The following is a 17,119-nucleotide window of genomic DNA, read 5'->3' on the forward strand; positions in this document are numbered from 1 at the left end:
TAAACTCTTGACTTTCTGTGTTACTACAAAAATAGTTTCAACTTCTGAGAGAACGCACACACACACAATGAAGGGAATCAAAGGCACTATCAAAAGATGTCTGACACTGCTCAAAATACTGTTGTATCAAGTAACATGGAAATCAGCTAAGCAGTATTTTAATTTTCCAGTTCATACAAGCTTTAAACTTCAAGCTGCAATATTTCAGAGTCCTTAACCTGATCCATACTGTTACCCTTAGCCAGGCCTTCTGTGATAGACCTTCCTTTTGAATACTGTGTTCTGCCCCACAGATCCTTCTTATTCTGGATCAGATCCCTTAGGTGACTGAATTCCATATAAATCAATAGAAGCACAGGCACTTTGTCCTCAGCTCCTGTTTTTTATCTGTTTGTCTAGTTGCTTGTATTATGCTTAAAGACTGAAAACCAGCCTTAATTCTGCAGAAGCAGGCCGTTAAGTACAAGCCTATGAGAATTTTACAAGCAAAATCTGCACACTATAATCCAGCAATTTGTCACCTGAGAGAGGGGCTTTGCATCAGCTGGAAAGGTGCTTGTATATGGATAGGGCAGTGCTTCTCAGAATGGGAAATCTCAACAAGCAACATTATCATGTTTCAATCTGAACTCAGAACAGCATTCAGCAAGGCAAAGAAACAGGCTTAAAGAAAGGATAAAGACAACAGCACTAAAGAAGAATGAAGGGGGTTTTGTTTGATTTTGTAATTTTATTTTTTTTTAAACCAGCTCAAACTATTGCAAGAAGAAATTTCAAAAGAGAATGATCATCTATTCATCTATCCCAGAATTTGCCATCATCTGTTTCTCAACATTACCACTGCCTTTCAGTTAAATTAAAATGAAATTAAATCGCATCCTGGGCTGCATCAACAGAAGCATGGCCAGCAGGTAAAGAGAGGTGATTTTGCCACTCTGCCCTGGTGAGATCTCAGCTGGAGTATTGTATCCAGCTCTGGGGTCCCCAACACAAGAGAGACATGGACCTGCTCAGCGGGTCCAGAGGAGGGCCACAAAGATGATCAGAGGGCTGGAGCACCTCTTCTATGAAGACAGGTTGAAGGAATTGGGGCTGTTCAGCCTGGAGAAGAGAAGGCTCCAGGGAGACACCTTAGACCTACATTTCAACATCTGAAAGGGACCCACAGGAAGGCTGGGGAAGGACTGTTCAGAGGGCTTGTAGTGACAGGACAAGGGGCAATGGTTTGAAACTGGAGCAGGGTAGATTTAGGCTGGACATCAGGAGGACATTCTTTACAATGAGAGTGGTGAAATACTGGAGAAGCTGCCCAGGAATAGCTGAGGCCTCATTCCTGGAGAAACTAAAGATCAGACTCAATGTGGCCCTGGGCAGCCTGATCTAGTTGGAGGATACCCCTGCTGACTGCAGGGGGGTTGGACAAGATGACTTTTAAGGGTCCCTTCCAACCCAGCACAATCTGTGTATCTGAAATAAAACCACGGTATGAGCTGTGTATTTGGGTATGCATATATTTTGCATGCAAATGACAATGCATTTTCTTTCTACCTTTAGGCTTGTTTTTTCTGCGTAACAACAACTATTACTCTTGCATTTGAACTATCCCAGGGATATCTGTTCAGAGACACTCAGGGTGACAACCAACAGGATTGGAATGCCGCTCTGTGTACTGTCCTTGCCATAATGTAAGTGTCGGGCCTCAGAATTAAAGTCCTTTAACTAATTTTGATTAGCCTAAAAGGACACTTCCATGCTGAAAGTTCTTTCTAAAGTTTCTGTTGCACTTCAAACCAATCAGAGAGTCTAGTTCTCATTCCTTCTGGATTTCCTAGTTAAGAAGAGCAAGGGAGCCAGGAAATCCAATAATATTTGTCACAACTTCTGTACCTGGAGAACGTGTAGAGTATCTAATTTCTGTTAGGCACATGATGCATATTTAATCATAGTATAGTTTGGCCGAGAAAGGACCTTAAAGATCATCTAGTCCTATCCACCCTGCCATGGGCAGGGACGTCTCCTACTAGACCAGGAAAGCCCTCCTACCCAAAGATCCTGTTCCTAAGCCACTGGCAAATATTGAATTCCCACTTGCACTGCATAGGATGCTTCATTAATGACACTGGATGCATCCCAATTTTGCCAGTAGCTGTCAATTCCAGACAACTAATGCTTCTCCCTTATTTCAAAAGACTCTTTTGAAGAATGGCAACCCACTGTACAGATCAAAAGTAGGGAGATAACCTCTCTACCTGTCCTACATTTTGATATTTGCATGTCAATGTACCACCTATTAAATTCCAAAACAGGCTTCATCATCTTATAAACCAAGGAACAGATGTAAGGTTTCACACATGATGCTTTCAATGTCTGTAAGGAATTCAATCCTTCTTCCTGGAAGCAGGAAAAAGAACTTGTCCTGAAACACATGCAACTATAAACAGTTCTCAAAGAGCTCTCTCTGGACAGAAGAAAGTATTGAAGGCAAGTGGAATTTGGAAGAGGAGGAAGCATCTTCTGACATAATTGTTAGACATGCAGTGAACCTTTTAACTGGGGGGTGCCTGGGCCAGTCAGCCCTCATTAGGACAGGGATGAAAAGCCTCTGCTTTGTCTCAGAAGTCCACACAATAATTCTGAAGAGTGTTACCATGAGCTTAAGCCTGAGGTAAAAATACTCAGTTCACCCTTTTGTCTAAGGCTTTTCCATATAACTTCTTAGCTTTGAGAAATAACCTGAACTTGATTAATTCCAGAAGCAGGGAAGGCAAAAGAAGAAAATCTTCTTAATGTTGCAGGTTGCATATCAAAGTACATGTAAGTTAGAGATTTTCCTACTGACCCAATTGTTTTACTAAGCTCATGGAGAAAGTTCTTACTGCTTACATAATGGAATCATGAGTGCATTACCTCATATAATCATATTTATAGCATGAACTATCAAAGAGTTCACCTTTGGCACACAGTGGTACTCGAAGATTTCTTTCAAAAAGCAACACACAACCTCACCAAATTCAAGCAGAGTACAAGGTTTGTGCTCACAGTTCCCAAGTACAAAGAAAAAGTTCTTTCACAAAAATTTCTACGAAACACATCCTCAAAGCATTGTAGGGAGAAGTCATCCATAGCAACTCTGATGGATTACCTGAAATTGAGCTAGAGGAGTGAGCTATGCAGTGTAACGTGCGTCTTACTCATCTATGGGAAGATGAAAATTCCACCTTTTGCTGCACTGAACTACAGCTGTTAGTCTTTTACCACATTCTCAAACACAACATGGGAAAGGATTGAAGTGGCCAGTGTCACCTGAGTGTTTGCAGTTATTGGATAAGGAGCAAGATTTAATCCTGGACCACAAAATCAGACATTAGCAAGGGGCATTTTTGTGTTTGCCCACGTAACAAGGGCAAGTAACAATGAATTGAAGATCAGATGAGAAAGACCATAACAGGTAAAAATGTCAGTTACAAGAACAAAGGAACCAGGAATGGGTGAAATCTCAGTGAAAGTGAAAATGAAACCCAGACAGGTTATGTGAATAGCATACACAGGATAAATAAAATATAAGAACAGAAGTAACAGTTTGGGTTTAATAGTACTCTGGTTGAGCTGTTCAGAAGAACATGTGCAATGAGTACATACCTAATTAGACAAAAGCCATATTAATTACTAGCAAGTAGAAGGCACTTAAGTGCTGCTGTAACAGGTGCAGTGAACTTACTACAGTTTATTAATATTCTTACACACAGCAGATCTCTAGATCACTAAAATAAAGCACCATTTTCACACTGTTTAAGCGGCAGTTTTCCCTACCTTTCAAATGCTGGCCAGGAAGTCTCTTCACTGAGTTCAGAACCATCACTGCTACCTTTAAAAAAAGATAAGAATGAATGATACTTTATTTCATCACCTAAACTCTGTCTACTTCAATTATGTTTCTCTTCTTAAATATTCTGACCAAATGTGTTAAAAAATGCTTCAATAAAATACTACAATGGGAATACTTTGAGAACACTTTGCTTCAGAAATTTCACATCAAGGGAGGCAGAGGTTTGAAGGAACAAGGTCTAGGCACACATTAAGAAGATGAAGGAGTGCTAATAAATGGAAGAAGCGGTTTCTAAGTTTAAAAAACATTCTAAACATAGATTTGTCTGATTAACACAAGAAGCATTTAAAAAGAAAGGTCACTTATTTAATTTCTTATGCAGTCATATATGGTGATGACACAGAGGTGCAAATCTGCAGCAGTGCAAACTCGCTGCTGAATCTCCAATACATTAGAAGGCTTTGTTGATCTGAGAAGGCTTAAACAACCTTTTAAAGTTGGGTCCCACCTACTGTATCAGATCCCATCAGTGTTTATTTTTTTCCTTCTGTGCTTCACAAAGTAACTCCATGTTACTGTAAGTATTTTATTTTAAACATTCAAAGTAGAGGAAAACCACAGAATCCAAATATCTGATACATCCACTCAGGGCAGACCTATAAAAACATAAACTTTACAATTCCAGTGAATCCCACCAGTCTGAAAGCTAGGATTTAAATACAGACATAAGGTAGTGTCATCGGCAGTTTTGTTAAAATTCAGCAAATATGTATCAGTTAACAGTACTCAATACCTTCAGTACTGTACCATAAACAATGTTCAGGCTCTTGCTAGCTCTTCACCTCTCAGACCAAACCTGCTCCTGTCCTTGCCTTCTACTTCAAGCCTCACTTTCAGCCTAATTCAATGTCAGTCACTGCTAAAAGCCCACCTTCTGGCACATTAACTTGGACAGTTTGCTCTGCCTCTTGAATATCCATACATGAAAGACAGAGTTGATTTATGATGATTTTCAGACAAACAAAAAAAGCCAAATCACATCTGAATCAATGCACCCTACGGGAGGATTCCCACTGAGAAATAAAGGCTGAAAATGGGAACCAGTTCCCTGTAATTTTACACGGAACATCAGCAGGGAACAGTGGTGCCCTGGAGATTAAAGCTTCATTGTACAAAGGTACATACAGAGCAGGGTGACAGCCAACAGCCATGAAAATCTCAGCATGGATTGCCTGTATTTGCCAGGCAATTCAACTTCAATGCCTCTTCTCCAAACATCAGCTTAACATCCTCTGTTTATGTCATCTCTGAGGGGTACCAGATAATTTGATCTCTGCTTATCCTCAGCTTCTCCTAAAGGAAGGTCCTAACCTGGTTCACATTGACATTACAGAAACAGGGACTTGTGTAGTGGAAGTTGCTAAGAGACATAGAAAATTGATGTTCCGGTGGAGTTACTGGCTCCTAAGGTAAGCAAAAAGGTCTGCAAAGAAGGGGAATACAACACTCAACAGGTTCTAGAAATGCCTTTTAAGATTCCAACACTTACATGACCAGATCATTGATCTTTAAGCATTCAACTGCTTATGAGGTTACAGCAGCACATAGCTTGTCCATAAAAGAAAAGTAGTGTTATTTACACTGCTGTGACTTATACTTCCTCTGGAGCTGTGAGGGCAATGTATCAAAGAGCCACAGTTACTACAGTTGAGTAAGTGTTCTTACTTCAAGTAAGAACAAATTTAATCTATCAGCAAACATTCTGATGCCACAAGGCAAGTGAGTAAAAAGTGACTATAATCACAAGTCCTTTTCAGCACAGCTTACATCTGAGTTGCACCATGGAAAAGTAAGAGGACGTGTGGACTGAACTTCATGTTGTTCTTCACCCTTTTATACAGGAATACCACCAGCTAGATCATGAAGTATCCCAGGCAAAACTAGAGTAACCAGTTGGAGTACCCTACAGAGTTGGAGTAACACAGAGCCTGCTGTTATAGTAGAAGTCTTTGCAAAATCACAAATAAAAGCCTATAATTTCCTGGAAGAAACAACTTGCACTTTAATACTTTAAGCAAATTCTACATCCATATCACAGTGAAAAGCTCAATGATTTATTTAATCCAAACACAAACACAGCTGTGCTGTCTGTAAGGCAAAATACAAAGTCTCTTCAAATAAACAAGTAACAAAGTTTGGGGATGAAGAGATGGAATCAGATGTAATAGACTTCAGAGACAACTTTAAGCAGGTGAGACCTCCCAGTTGACTGTCTTTAAGAAAGAACTTAAAGTACTATAATCCTCCTTTTAGCAGGAGGAATGACAATTAGGAAAGAGGGTTTCAAGTGTGGTGATTTCTCAAGAAAGGGAATCCAGTATCCTGGACTGTTGTGAAGACAAGAGTGCATTTCTTGTACCATCTAAACACCGAGGAGCAGAAATGAGGGAACAGCATGAACAGGAAGTGAGTAATTGCTGCTACTGCTGGGTACTTTTCCAAGCAAATGCAATCGTCCAGTATGGCAGGACCTGGACTGTTTCTAAGAAGGCCTGGTCCAGACCTGCTCAAACACAGAGATTCTCCTGCTTGTTTCTATAAGCAACTTACTAATTTTGTACTAATTCTGGCTTGAAGGGACCGTGGGAGGTCACCTGGTCCAACATTCTAGTCAAATTTAACTTGATGCTCAGACTTAGTGTCTTCAAGGAGGCAGTCTACAGTCTCTTACTTGGAGTAATTGGTTACTGTGCTTCACAGCCTGCATGTGAAAACAGTTTTCCCTGCACCTAATTGAAACTTTCCTTATTGCTACTTGGAGCAGTCAGTCCTGCAAAATGGTGCAGTAATTCCTGTTTACCCTAGGTATCCAGCCAACCCTGAAGTTATTAGGGGCACTCAGAATCTTATTTATTTCGTTATTACTGCATAGATTTAGCTTCATATTAACAAGAAGTGCAACTTCAATGTGACAGCTCTACTTGATTGAGGCCCATGAGATAACAAATCCACATAATTAGAACCCCCTTGCAATAGGGTGTTATAAAGTAATTTTTTGGGTATATTTAAAGTAGGATGACACATTAGAATTTTATCTGAAATGACATTTTGATGGCAACTACATCAGCTTTGCTAAAAAAGCTGTTTCAAGCACTGTACTAAGTACTCTACAGGAAGATTTAAAAGCCAGTGCTGCTTTTTAAAAACCCAAAAGAGCTGAAATGTAGTCTTTACAGTATCACAGTATCACTGAGGTTGGAAGAGACCTTAAAGATCATCGAGTCCAACCTGTCACCACAGACCTCATGACTAGACCATGGCACCAAGTGCCACGTCCAATCTCCTCTTGAACACCTCCAGGGATGGTCACTCCACCACCTCCCTGGGCAGGCCATTCCAATGATGAATGACTCTCTCGGTGAAGAACTTTCTCCTCACCTCCAGCCTAAACCTCCCCTGGCACAGCTTGAGACTGTGTCCCCTTGTTCTGGTGCTGGTTGCCTGGGAGAAGAGACCAACCCCTTCCTGGCTACAACCACCTTTCAGGCAGTTGTAGAGGGCAATGAGGTACCTCTGAGCCTCCTCTTCTCCAGGCTAAACAACCCCAGCTCCCTCAGCCTCTCCTCACAGGGCTTGTGCTCAAGGCCTCTCACCAGCCTTGTTGCCCTTCTCAGGACACCTTCAAGTGTCTCGATGTCCTTCTTAAACTGAGGGGCCCAGAACTGGACACAGGACTCAAGGTGTGGCCTAACCAATGCAGAGTACAGGGGCACAATGACTTCCCTGCTGCTGCTGGCCACACTATTCCTAATGGAGGCCAGGATGCCATTAGCCTTCTTGGCCACCTGGGCACACTGCTGGCTCATGTTTAGGCGGCTGTCAGTCAGCACCCTCAGGTCCCTCTCTGTTTGGGAGCTCTCCAGCCACTCTGACCCCAGCCTGTAGCTCTGCATGGGGCTGCCGTGGCCAAAGTGCAGCACCCAGCTTTCAGACACTAAAAATCCTTGTTACAGTATCAGTACAGATACCAAAGTTAAATGAATTGGGGGAGGGGGGGGCTCATAGAGTTTCATTTAAAATGTTTAATCTATACACAAATTGCCAATTAAACTTTTACAAGCAATGTAGAACTTGGAAAAAAGTGTGCCAAACAGCACATATAGATGATTTAACCTCTATATTTACCTAGGATTTAAACAAAATATTTTTAAAACAAGTAAAAAAAAATAGAAGAGGTTGAATCTTAGCATTTAAGGAGCTCTCTACCATCTATATTGACTATCTCTAACAGGATTTTTTAGATTCTAAAGATCTCTGGGAGGTATTTTCCACAACAAGAGTTTTGATACTGTAAAAGCCCCTTTTCCAAAAAAGCATATACATTACATCCCTCCCTCCAAAACAAAACAGAGGTGAAAGGAACTGTTTTTAACCAAACAGAAGTCAGATGTCTAGCCAAATTCTGTTCAAACATGAAGTGCACTATTTGACCATCAACTTAACTGGAAATAGTTCATTCATTCCGTACTCCAAAAATATATCACCTTCTTAAACTCTCCTCAAGCACGTACTCTATACTTGAGTTTTTCCAACCACCTTGAGCAGGTCTCCAGGTTAAACTTAATAATAAATTCTAGGTATTATAAGTCTATTCTATTAAGTAATGTTCTACACAAATTTGGGGCTTTATGCAAGAAGCCACTTCACACAACCTCTATCTTCCTAGTTTTCCTTATTGTTAATCAACCTAAAAATCAGAGTTGTGTTTATCCTGATGGGGCTCTGAGCAACCTAACCTAGCTGGAGATGTCTCTGCTCACTGCAGAGGGGTTGGATTAGATGACCTCTAGGCTCCTTCCAACCCAATGTATCTGTGATTCTCTGATGTTTGCTGTGTAACATGAAGCCTTTTTCCTGCCTTAGGAGTAACAACAATTCGAAATGATTTTTTGCTAACCATGCTGATGATTATCTGACAAGTTTCAGGAGGGTTTACAAAGAGCTCTAGAGCTGCAGCTGAATACAGACAGGAATTTTCTGTTTGCATTTGTAGACGTGCCTACACATATGGCTATGCTACAGCCACACAAACAGCACGAGGCTAGGTTCCTAGTTAGGTGATAGGCAATGCCTATACCACTGCAGACCCATTTCCCCTGGTCACGGCATCCACTCACTGCTGAAAGTCTGAGGATATTGAACATTTAACACAGGCTTCTTTTATCCAGAAGTTAATCCCCAAAGTTAAACAGGTGTTAATATAAACAAACCAATCCCAAAGAGTTTAAAAAGCATTCAGACGAAAAATTCTTTCCACTTCTCAAATCTGTGACTGACACTCTCTTGGCTCCAGCTCCACAGTGTTTCCAGAGCTCTAGTCACTAGAGCTGGTGACTGACCTGATAGAACTTGAAATTCTAAGGTGAAAACACAAAAAAATGGTGAAGAAGCCAGAACTTTAATTGATGTAGCACAATACAGCTCAGCTAACATCATGGAGATGGACTCAAGGCCATATTCTGCCTTGTTGAGTTTGACCATACTGAAAATATTCATGTTTAACCAGTTCATTACCATTCAACTAGTTTACAGTAACGTTTAAATCTTTGCCTTGCGAGCTAGCCAGGTAAGAATGGTGTGAAGACTGGCAAATGACTCAAGCAATATGAAGCAAGAGAATTGACACAAACTTATAATAGCATCACTGACAATGAGTTTCATCATGAAAAACTAACAAGGGTAAATAACCAAATAGGTAATGATGGGGCAGAAGCAGGGGGTTTGCACAACTCTAGCAATTACAAAGCACCCTTATAAGGAGAAACTGAAGGACCTGGGTCTCTTTAGCTGGGAGAAGGGGAGACTGAGTGCTGAGAGGATGGAGGCAGGCTCCTCCTGGTGATGCCCAGTGGCAGGACAAGAGGAAATGGATTGAAATTGTGGCAAAGGAAGTTCCACGTAAACATGTGGAAAAATTTTTTCACTGTGAGGGTGACAGAACTGGACCAGGCTGCCCAGAGGGGTTGTGGACTCTCCTTCTCTGGAGATATTCAAAACCCACCTGGATACATTCCTGTGTGATCTCGTACAGGAGATGCTGCTCTGGCAGCGGGGTGGGACTGGATGATCTTTCAAGGTCCCTACCAGCCCCTAACATTCTGTGATTCTGTGATCCACAGTACATGGCTTGGACCAGACAGTAAGGATTAGGGAATAAATGGGGTGCTAGAACTATTGTATGCCTCCTCTCCTCTTCTGAGTTCTAGGCACCTACATGTGCATTTTTAACCCAAAGTATTATACAGCTTTTGAATTTACTCTATGACAATAGCAGGACAGGGTATGCCCATATAGGGGAAAAGATTGGCATCTTCATACTCTTTTAAATGGAGTATTTAAAAAAATATATAAAATACATATTTCTTCTGCCTGGTACCCTACCCAAACTTTGATCTTCTGATGCAGACTGCTGATGACTCAGAATCCTAGACACCTCAACAGCATACTACAGGGTAAGGAATCAAACAAACACTGGCTGTGCAGATTTCTTCCCTACTGTATAGGCTGCCAAAAACCTGCAAGTAAAGGCATACACTGTATAGCTGCAACTATACTTCATTTAAAGAGAAATATAATCCCTTGCAGAATTCAAGTAATTTAAGATGGTGACTTGTAGAGGAATTCATTAAAATGCTGATAGTCTTGTAAGCATGTTATATGCCAGTTTAGGTTTGAAAATGTACTGTTCTTACAGAGGCACTTTCTTCCATTAATTCATACTGATTTAAAATACCTTTGACTCCACAGCATTGATTTTTCTGATTACATTAGAATAAAGGCTCAAGTTTCACTCAAAGGATTAGAACACACAATTTACTACAAACAGATATTCTGGATTGTCTGTACAAACCAGACACTGTCAGCAGTATTCATCTGTATGTTCATGTGTTACCTGTCAAAAGATAATACATGAACAGTCAACAGAACTAAAGCAGGGTTTTAAGGACACAAATCACATAACCTCTTTTCAGTCACCCACCTAAGAATGAGATAAATCGCATTCTTGAAGATCTTCATTCTCTGTGTGATTATGAAGAGCTTCAAATGAGTAGCTCAAATGCAGCTGTCCAAATTATGAACGTCTGAAACTCAGAAGAGACTATTTCCTCTTGTTACATTCCTGAATTCAAGAGAACATTTGCCATCTGATATTGTATATATGACTGGTCAAGTGTTTCTTCCTTTGAATCAGGATAGCTTTGGCCCTGCTGGAAAGCGATTTCTCACTTTGGTGCAGATAACAAGCACCCATGTTACACAGTAAAATGGCAACAGAACCAGATGTGCTGATCTCTGACCGAGGCTGTCATGTTTTACATAGGCCTATTTTCAGGAAGTCCTGTGCCTCAGTTACTTTCTGCATTGCTGCTGCTTTAGGAATCATTCACTGCAAACTACAAGACCCACTTAGCGTATCCTTAATGGCCAAAAGAGTAATTATATTGCTGCAGAATCTTTGGTATGCTACAGAATCACAAACTAGAATCATTAAGGTTGGAAAAGACTTCCAACATCATCAAGTCCAACCACTAGGCACCCTTCCCAGAACAGATCATCAGTCTTTCCCAGCACAACATGAACAAAATTGTCCATCATCACTTGCATGTGTGTTTTTAGTTGAGAGATGCACGCACTGCTGGATTAACTGCTCAGTTTTAGTATGCTTACATGCAGCACAGCATTTTATCATGCCAAGAATTTCAAACCTAGCAATGCTCTAAGTGATCTCTAACACAGATTGAAAACTTGCATCACAGAGATAATTGAAGAAATCCAAGGGGAAAAGTCCTGGTGTATACAGAGTAGTTGCCCTGTTCACCAGTGGAAAAATAGGTAATACTTTGATGAAACTTCATAACATAGCCATGAATTCCTTTACTGAAATGTAAATGGGCTACAGTAACCTGGGCACAGCCAGGGCAACTCCAGCATGAGTCCTGATAAAAAAAGAAGTAAGAACTCACATGCTCTGACAATTCAGAAAGATGACTGTAACAGTTCAGTGCTGCATACAAACACACTATAGACACTGCTGTTACCTTGCTGCTTGTTTGACATTTGATGCAGAAGCAGATTGTATCAGATTGTCCACTATGAAAGGGTAGGAAAGGTTTAAACACATCTCAGCCCTCCAAACACAAGAGTGTTTTAAAGTCTTCTTTAAGGTCATGTTCAAGGTGCTGGCATAGCAGAAAGACTGCCCATGTTTTGAAGGGGGAAATTTATCCCAAAGGTTTACTCCTATATAGGCTTGTACCTAAGAAGTAGTTCTGTTTCCAGAGTAGCAGGTTTAAATCCACATTTACGGGCAAGGGGAGGCATAACACCCCTTTCAGTACACATTCAGAAGAAGTTTTCCTGACCATCTTTTGAAGTTGTGTTGTAGAATACTGCAAACCTCCTCTCTGCTCCAGTGACTGTACTATTTCCAAGTACTGAGTAAACAGACTACTTCAAACACGATGGAGGAACTTAGCAGCTTCAATCAACTTCCTGAAATCCTGCTGAAGCAGCAGGACAGAATGCCAGAAAACTTACATTTCCAATAATTCTTCAGTAATAGATACTGAAAGCCTCCAGAACTTAACTCTCTTCCCCCATACTTACTTTTAGCATATCTAGTAGTATTTGGTGTCATTCAAAATTTCACAATCAAGAAGCAGCAAAAATAACAATGACGTTAAGATTGTCAAAACAGCGACAAAGCTAAAGAATCCTGAGTGTGGGGAAGCTGGAGGTGGAAGGGATTGGGACAGAGCAAGTTCTAACCACAAATGCTCATCATACTCAAAATGTATGAAGCTGGTTTTTTTACAAATGATTTATAGAAAGTGGCACTTTGTTCCAACTTGTAAGGGCAACTACATCAAGTCTATAAAGTCACCTCTGAGTTAAGCTTGAGAACAGCGTTGAAACATTCAGAGATGATACACAGCAGGAAAATCCTGTGGTCTCCAAAATCTCTAGATGGTGAGTGGTTCTTAACTGCACCTCATGAAAAAATGCTTGTCAGCTCCAGCAAGCCTTCCCCAATAGACTCAAATGAAGATAAGTAACTAAAAGGTCAAGAGGATCAACTGCAGAGAAGCTTCTTAGATACTTAGAAAATGGCAGGAAAAAGCCTGTCCCAGGAAAAGGGCAATGCTACTTCTAAAGTGAAGTGACCAAAGTTTGCTTCTCCTGTACTGTGCAACCCCTGAGAATACAAACTGTTTGCATGCAGATGAGAAGCACCATTCCTGCTGGATGAATCTGAAATGGCAAATTTTGCCACAGCAGCAAACCTGTAGCAACAGAGACAGGTAACAGTGGAAGCTTTCTGATGTGACCAGGTTCAAGATACTTCGGTCTAAGCTAGTTTCACTGATCTACTTATTACCATATTTTTTTTTACATTATTGCCTCCAGGTATTTGACTTTTTCCTTATGAAAGATATATTTAGTGTTTGCTCAGAATATGGCCTTCTCCTCAATAAAATGCAGTAAGAGCTCCTGCAAACAACATAAGTTGAAACTGTGTGACTTTGTTTCTCTCCATGTAGCCTAAAAAAGCAAAACTGTTCTAAAAATAAACTTATCCAAACAAATGTGTAACACTACAAAAATCTTTTATTACTATAAATGCATAAAACCTGAACACCGTTGAATTCTATCAAGCTAATGAGAGGTTGAATTTCTCAACCCTGGCTGCAGTGAACTGAATCTAAGAGGCACTTGCCCTGACCTCCCTTCACTTCAAGCATCTGTCCACAATAGGAAGAGAGAGCAAACTCAGGAAGCAGAAATTCTCAAAAGAAGAATACCTTAAATATTTGAAGACAAATTGTTTACCAAAATGAAGTAGACCCTGACAGTCTGAAGTAAGTAAAAGTTAAATTGATATTGACTCTTGACAAAAGTCAGTAGTTGGAAATGCTGCTCTTAAAGACTGTCAGCAAATTACATGTCTCACTATCAGTTCAATGTTGCATTTTAAAGCAAAATCCTACCACAAGGCATTTCTAACTTGGAATGATTTGGAGGATGAGGAAGAAAATTAGAAAATGGTGCTCTGCCTTTGCCTCCATCACACCAAGAAAGAGGAAGAGTGTCTGAGGTTAGGGGGATGTAAAAAAGTACTTTTTAAATAATATGTCAGTTGATGCTGCCCTTCTTCACGTGCGTTTCTCAAATCTGTTCTAAAATGGAACTGGTATTTTAGACCTAGTACCACTGCTTGTACAGAGACCAACTAATTATGCTAGAGTCTTTATTACAAGATCACATACTACACAAGTATGTTTAGAGTTCCTACCTATGGATATTCCACTAGAAAGGGTGGAGCTTTCTGCCTGCCCTCGGGATGGGACGTGAGGCTCCAGGACGCTGTCATCCAGTAGATGCCTTGATCCTGCGTTAGGGAATGTTGCACTTTTGAATTCAGCTGTATTCATTTTGTGTATGAAACTGGAAATGAAGAAGAATAAAACTGTTATGACACTATCTTTGGTAAGTTTCAAATGTTGTTGCATTAACATCCCAAAAGACTGTATGCAGCGTGTCCTGAATATCAAGCAAAACCACAGCTCAAGTCATAGGCATTAATCTATAGGAATTGGTTCAGTATCTTAAGGTACTTCTGTCTTACTATAACACTTACATAACTGAACTTTGGAACTGCATTCTAGCTCATTTAATTTACACAATCTAAATTAAGAGATTACTGAATAGCTACAATCTTGCCTTTTGAAAAGCTGACAAGGGAATTGCTGATACAGTTGTCAAGATACGACTTAGAAGCACACATATATATCTGTATATAAAAACAACAGCAACCAAGGTGTATGCAAAAACCCAACAACATCTGATTCCATCACTATACAAAATTATATCGAAGTCTGTACAGAAGGTCTCACTATGAAAATATCAATTAAGGATTTCAGTTTAAAAGAATTACACTGGCATGGAGTTGCTGTAAGTGATAGTTTCATCACACAAGAGGAGCCTTGTTTGGCTAACTCACTGGCTATTCTTATCCCGATAGCCACACAGTCTTCTTATTTTGTCTAATTCTCTTTGATTGGGATTACCATAACTACCACTGTAGTTCTGAGCTTACTCTCCTGCCACAAATTGATCTCTAAGTGAGGTACTGTGCACAAATCATGTTACATTTTAAAAGCAAAGCTTTTGTACATAAAGATGATGCATCACAAAGCTGAGGATTTTCAGGTTAAATAAAATGCTGACTTGTATCCTAGACTGTGACATTTCCTGTGCCCATGTGGTATCAGGTTCCTAGGTGAAGGAGGCGTTGGTGGTAGCAAGGCTCCTTCTGCTGCAGCATTTTTCCGTCCACTTTGTGGAGAAGCTCCAACTTCAGAGCCTGGGAACAGAAGAAACATTACTCCTGAGTAGCTTTAGAACTACTGTCAGGATTACTTCTCAGAAAATTGTGGAAGAGCTGCACAGAAGTTCCTAAACTCAATTTGTAAGGGACAGACTGTAATAAGACACACTAGCATACTGGTAATTAAAACTGTTGAAATTTAGGTTCTTTGCACAGCATCAAAAATAAACTCTTATTTAAAAAAACAACCCAAAACACAAAACAACCTTGTAATTAACTGGTCTCAGTCCTAAAGGTTCCTGAATTAGCTACAATGGCATTAAACAGGTCCCACTGATTTTACATTTTGAAACCCCTGCCTTTTGGCATTGATCAAAAATAATGCACATATTTGGAAGCTTATTGTACCATGGAAAGCTCAGAAGGCGGCTCTCCTGTCTAGACACAACAAAGAATGAATACTTAATAGCTCTTCACCCCATATGACACTAACAAGTTAGTGCCACAATACATACAAGAACCTAAAAGCCGTACTCAATTCCCTGAAAGAATTCCTTTACAGATCATCTTTAGACTTTTTATTACAAATACACAGTGTTTATACTTCACACTTCTTTATGAACCTCAAGCAAATATTTTCCACCTTCATGACTCAAAAATAATGCATCTGACAACCCACATTTGTAAGCCCTTACCTACTAAATCTTCTCTGGAAGCAGCAGAGTGGGGGGTGCTGGTCCCTGGTTCTATCTTTAATGAAAGTCTGCATTAAAGAAACATGAGAAGTTATTTTATCAGGAAATAGAAGCACATAAAAATAAGTTTTGGAAAGATTACTTCTGTACATTTACAGCTGAAAGCTGCCTCTTTCTGTGATTGCAAGAAATGCTATAAACCCATGCACACATTATCTCCAAACGTTCTTTTTTTATCTATTTTGGGTGGAAATAACCCTTGTACTGCAACAGGGAATAATGCACTTCATGAGTTTATTGCTTTGGTTCGTGTAGACCAGGGGAGGTGTGCAACACTGTGGCTGAAGGAGGACCAGACTCAAGAGCAAACCTTGGCTCTGGTACATCCCTGAAGCCTCTTCTGCAACAGGAGCCTGATTCAGCAGGCAGAGGCAGCCACAAGCTACCGAAGCTCCACCAGTTGCTATCTTCCCCGAGCAAAGCTCCACGTGAGCGGTTAGGAAGGTGTGACAAAGCCAAGCTGTGGAAGGAGCAGGCGGTGAGGACATTGCTTTATGTTGGCACCAAGCAACCCACAGTGACAACAGAGCCACACACAAACCAGGACTTCCACAGCCCTGGGACTGTTGAGCAGATACATGAAATTCAGTGATGATACCACTACTCTAGCATAAAAACTAGGAAGAATAAAATGTATGCAGCTGCACCCCCCCCACCTTGGCTATACTACTTCTACTAACTACATTCCATATTTTAAATTTTCCTACAAAGTGCTCTACTGAGCCAAGCCTTTTGTCTTTACTGGTCTAAAAGCCAAAATTATTCTTCTTGCATTTTGGAAAATCCATTATCAACTTGACTGCACCCATAATTCAAGCCTCTTCCATAGCAGGCATTTTTTAATGCCGTTTCCAACAGAACCACAAAGAAGGCAGACTCCAGAAGCAGAAAATTCCAGGCAGATCAAGCGTATCTTGTCCGTGGTTTGCAGAAGTAGAATCTTTGAAATGATCAGGATTGGAAAAACATCTACTTAATTTTGGGGAGAAAAATGTGAAATGTGACAGCTTCTCCTTCTTTCCCATCCCCAGGCAATTTAGCAACAATTCATTACAATTATAAAATTGATTTTTTTTTAAATAAAATCACAGAATCACCAAGGTTGGAAGAGACCTCAAAGATCATCAAGTCCAACCTGTCACCACAGAC

General features: G+C 40.3%; 1 protein-coding gene across 5 annotated transcripts in view; it reads right to left on the reverse strand.

Annotated features, from left to right (window-relative positions):
* The window catches only part of RALGPS2 (Ral GEF with PH domain and SH3 binding motif 2), a 116,435-nt gene that overhangs the window by 16,276 nt on the left and 83,040 nt on the right, over positions 1 to 17,119 (reverse strand). For all 5 annotated transcript variants that reach the window (XM_054165538.1, XM_054165536.1, XM_054165539.1 and 2 more), the window contains 4 exons: positions 15,911 to 15,978; positions 15,116 to 15,251; positions 14,181 to 14,332; positions 3,811 to 3,865 (listed from right to left, as the gene is read on the reverse strand). In XM_054165538.1, coding sequence (XP_054021513.1) covers positions 3,811 to 3,865; positions 14,181 to 14,332; positions 15,116 to 15,251; positions 15,911 to 15,978 — 411 coding nt within the window. The remainder of the gene's footprint in view (positions 1 to 3,810; positions 3,866 to 14,180; positions 14,333 to 15,115; positions 15,252 to 15,910; positions 15,979 to 17,119) is intronic.

This window comes from Dryobates pubescens, chromosome 11, assembly GCF_014839835.1.
Source record: "Dryobates pubescens isolate bDryPub1 chromosome 11, bDryPub1.pri, whole genome shotgun sequence".
NCBI classification, from domain to species: Eukaryota; Metazoa; Chordata; class Aves; order Piciformes; family Picidae; genus Dryobates; species Dryobates pubescens.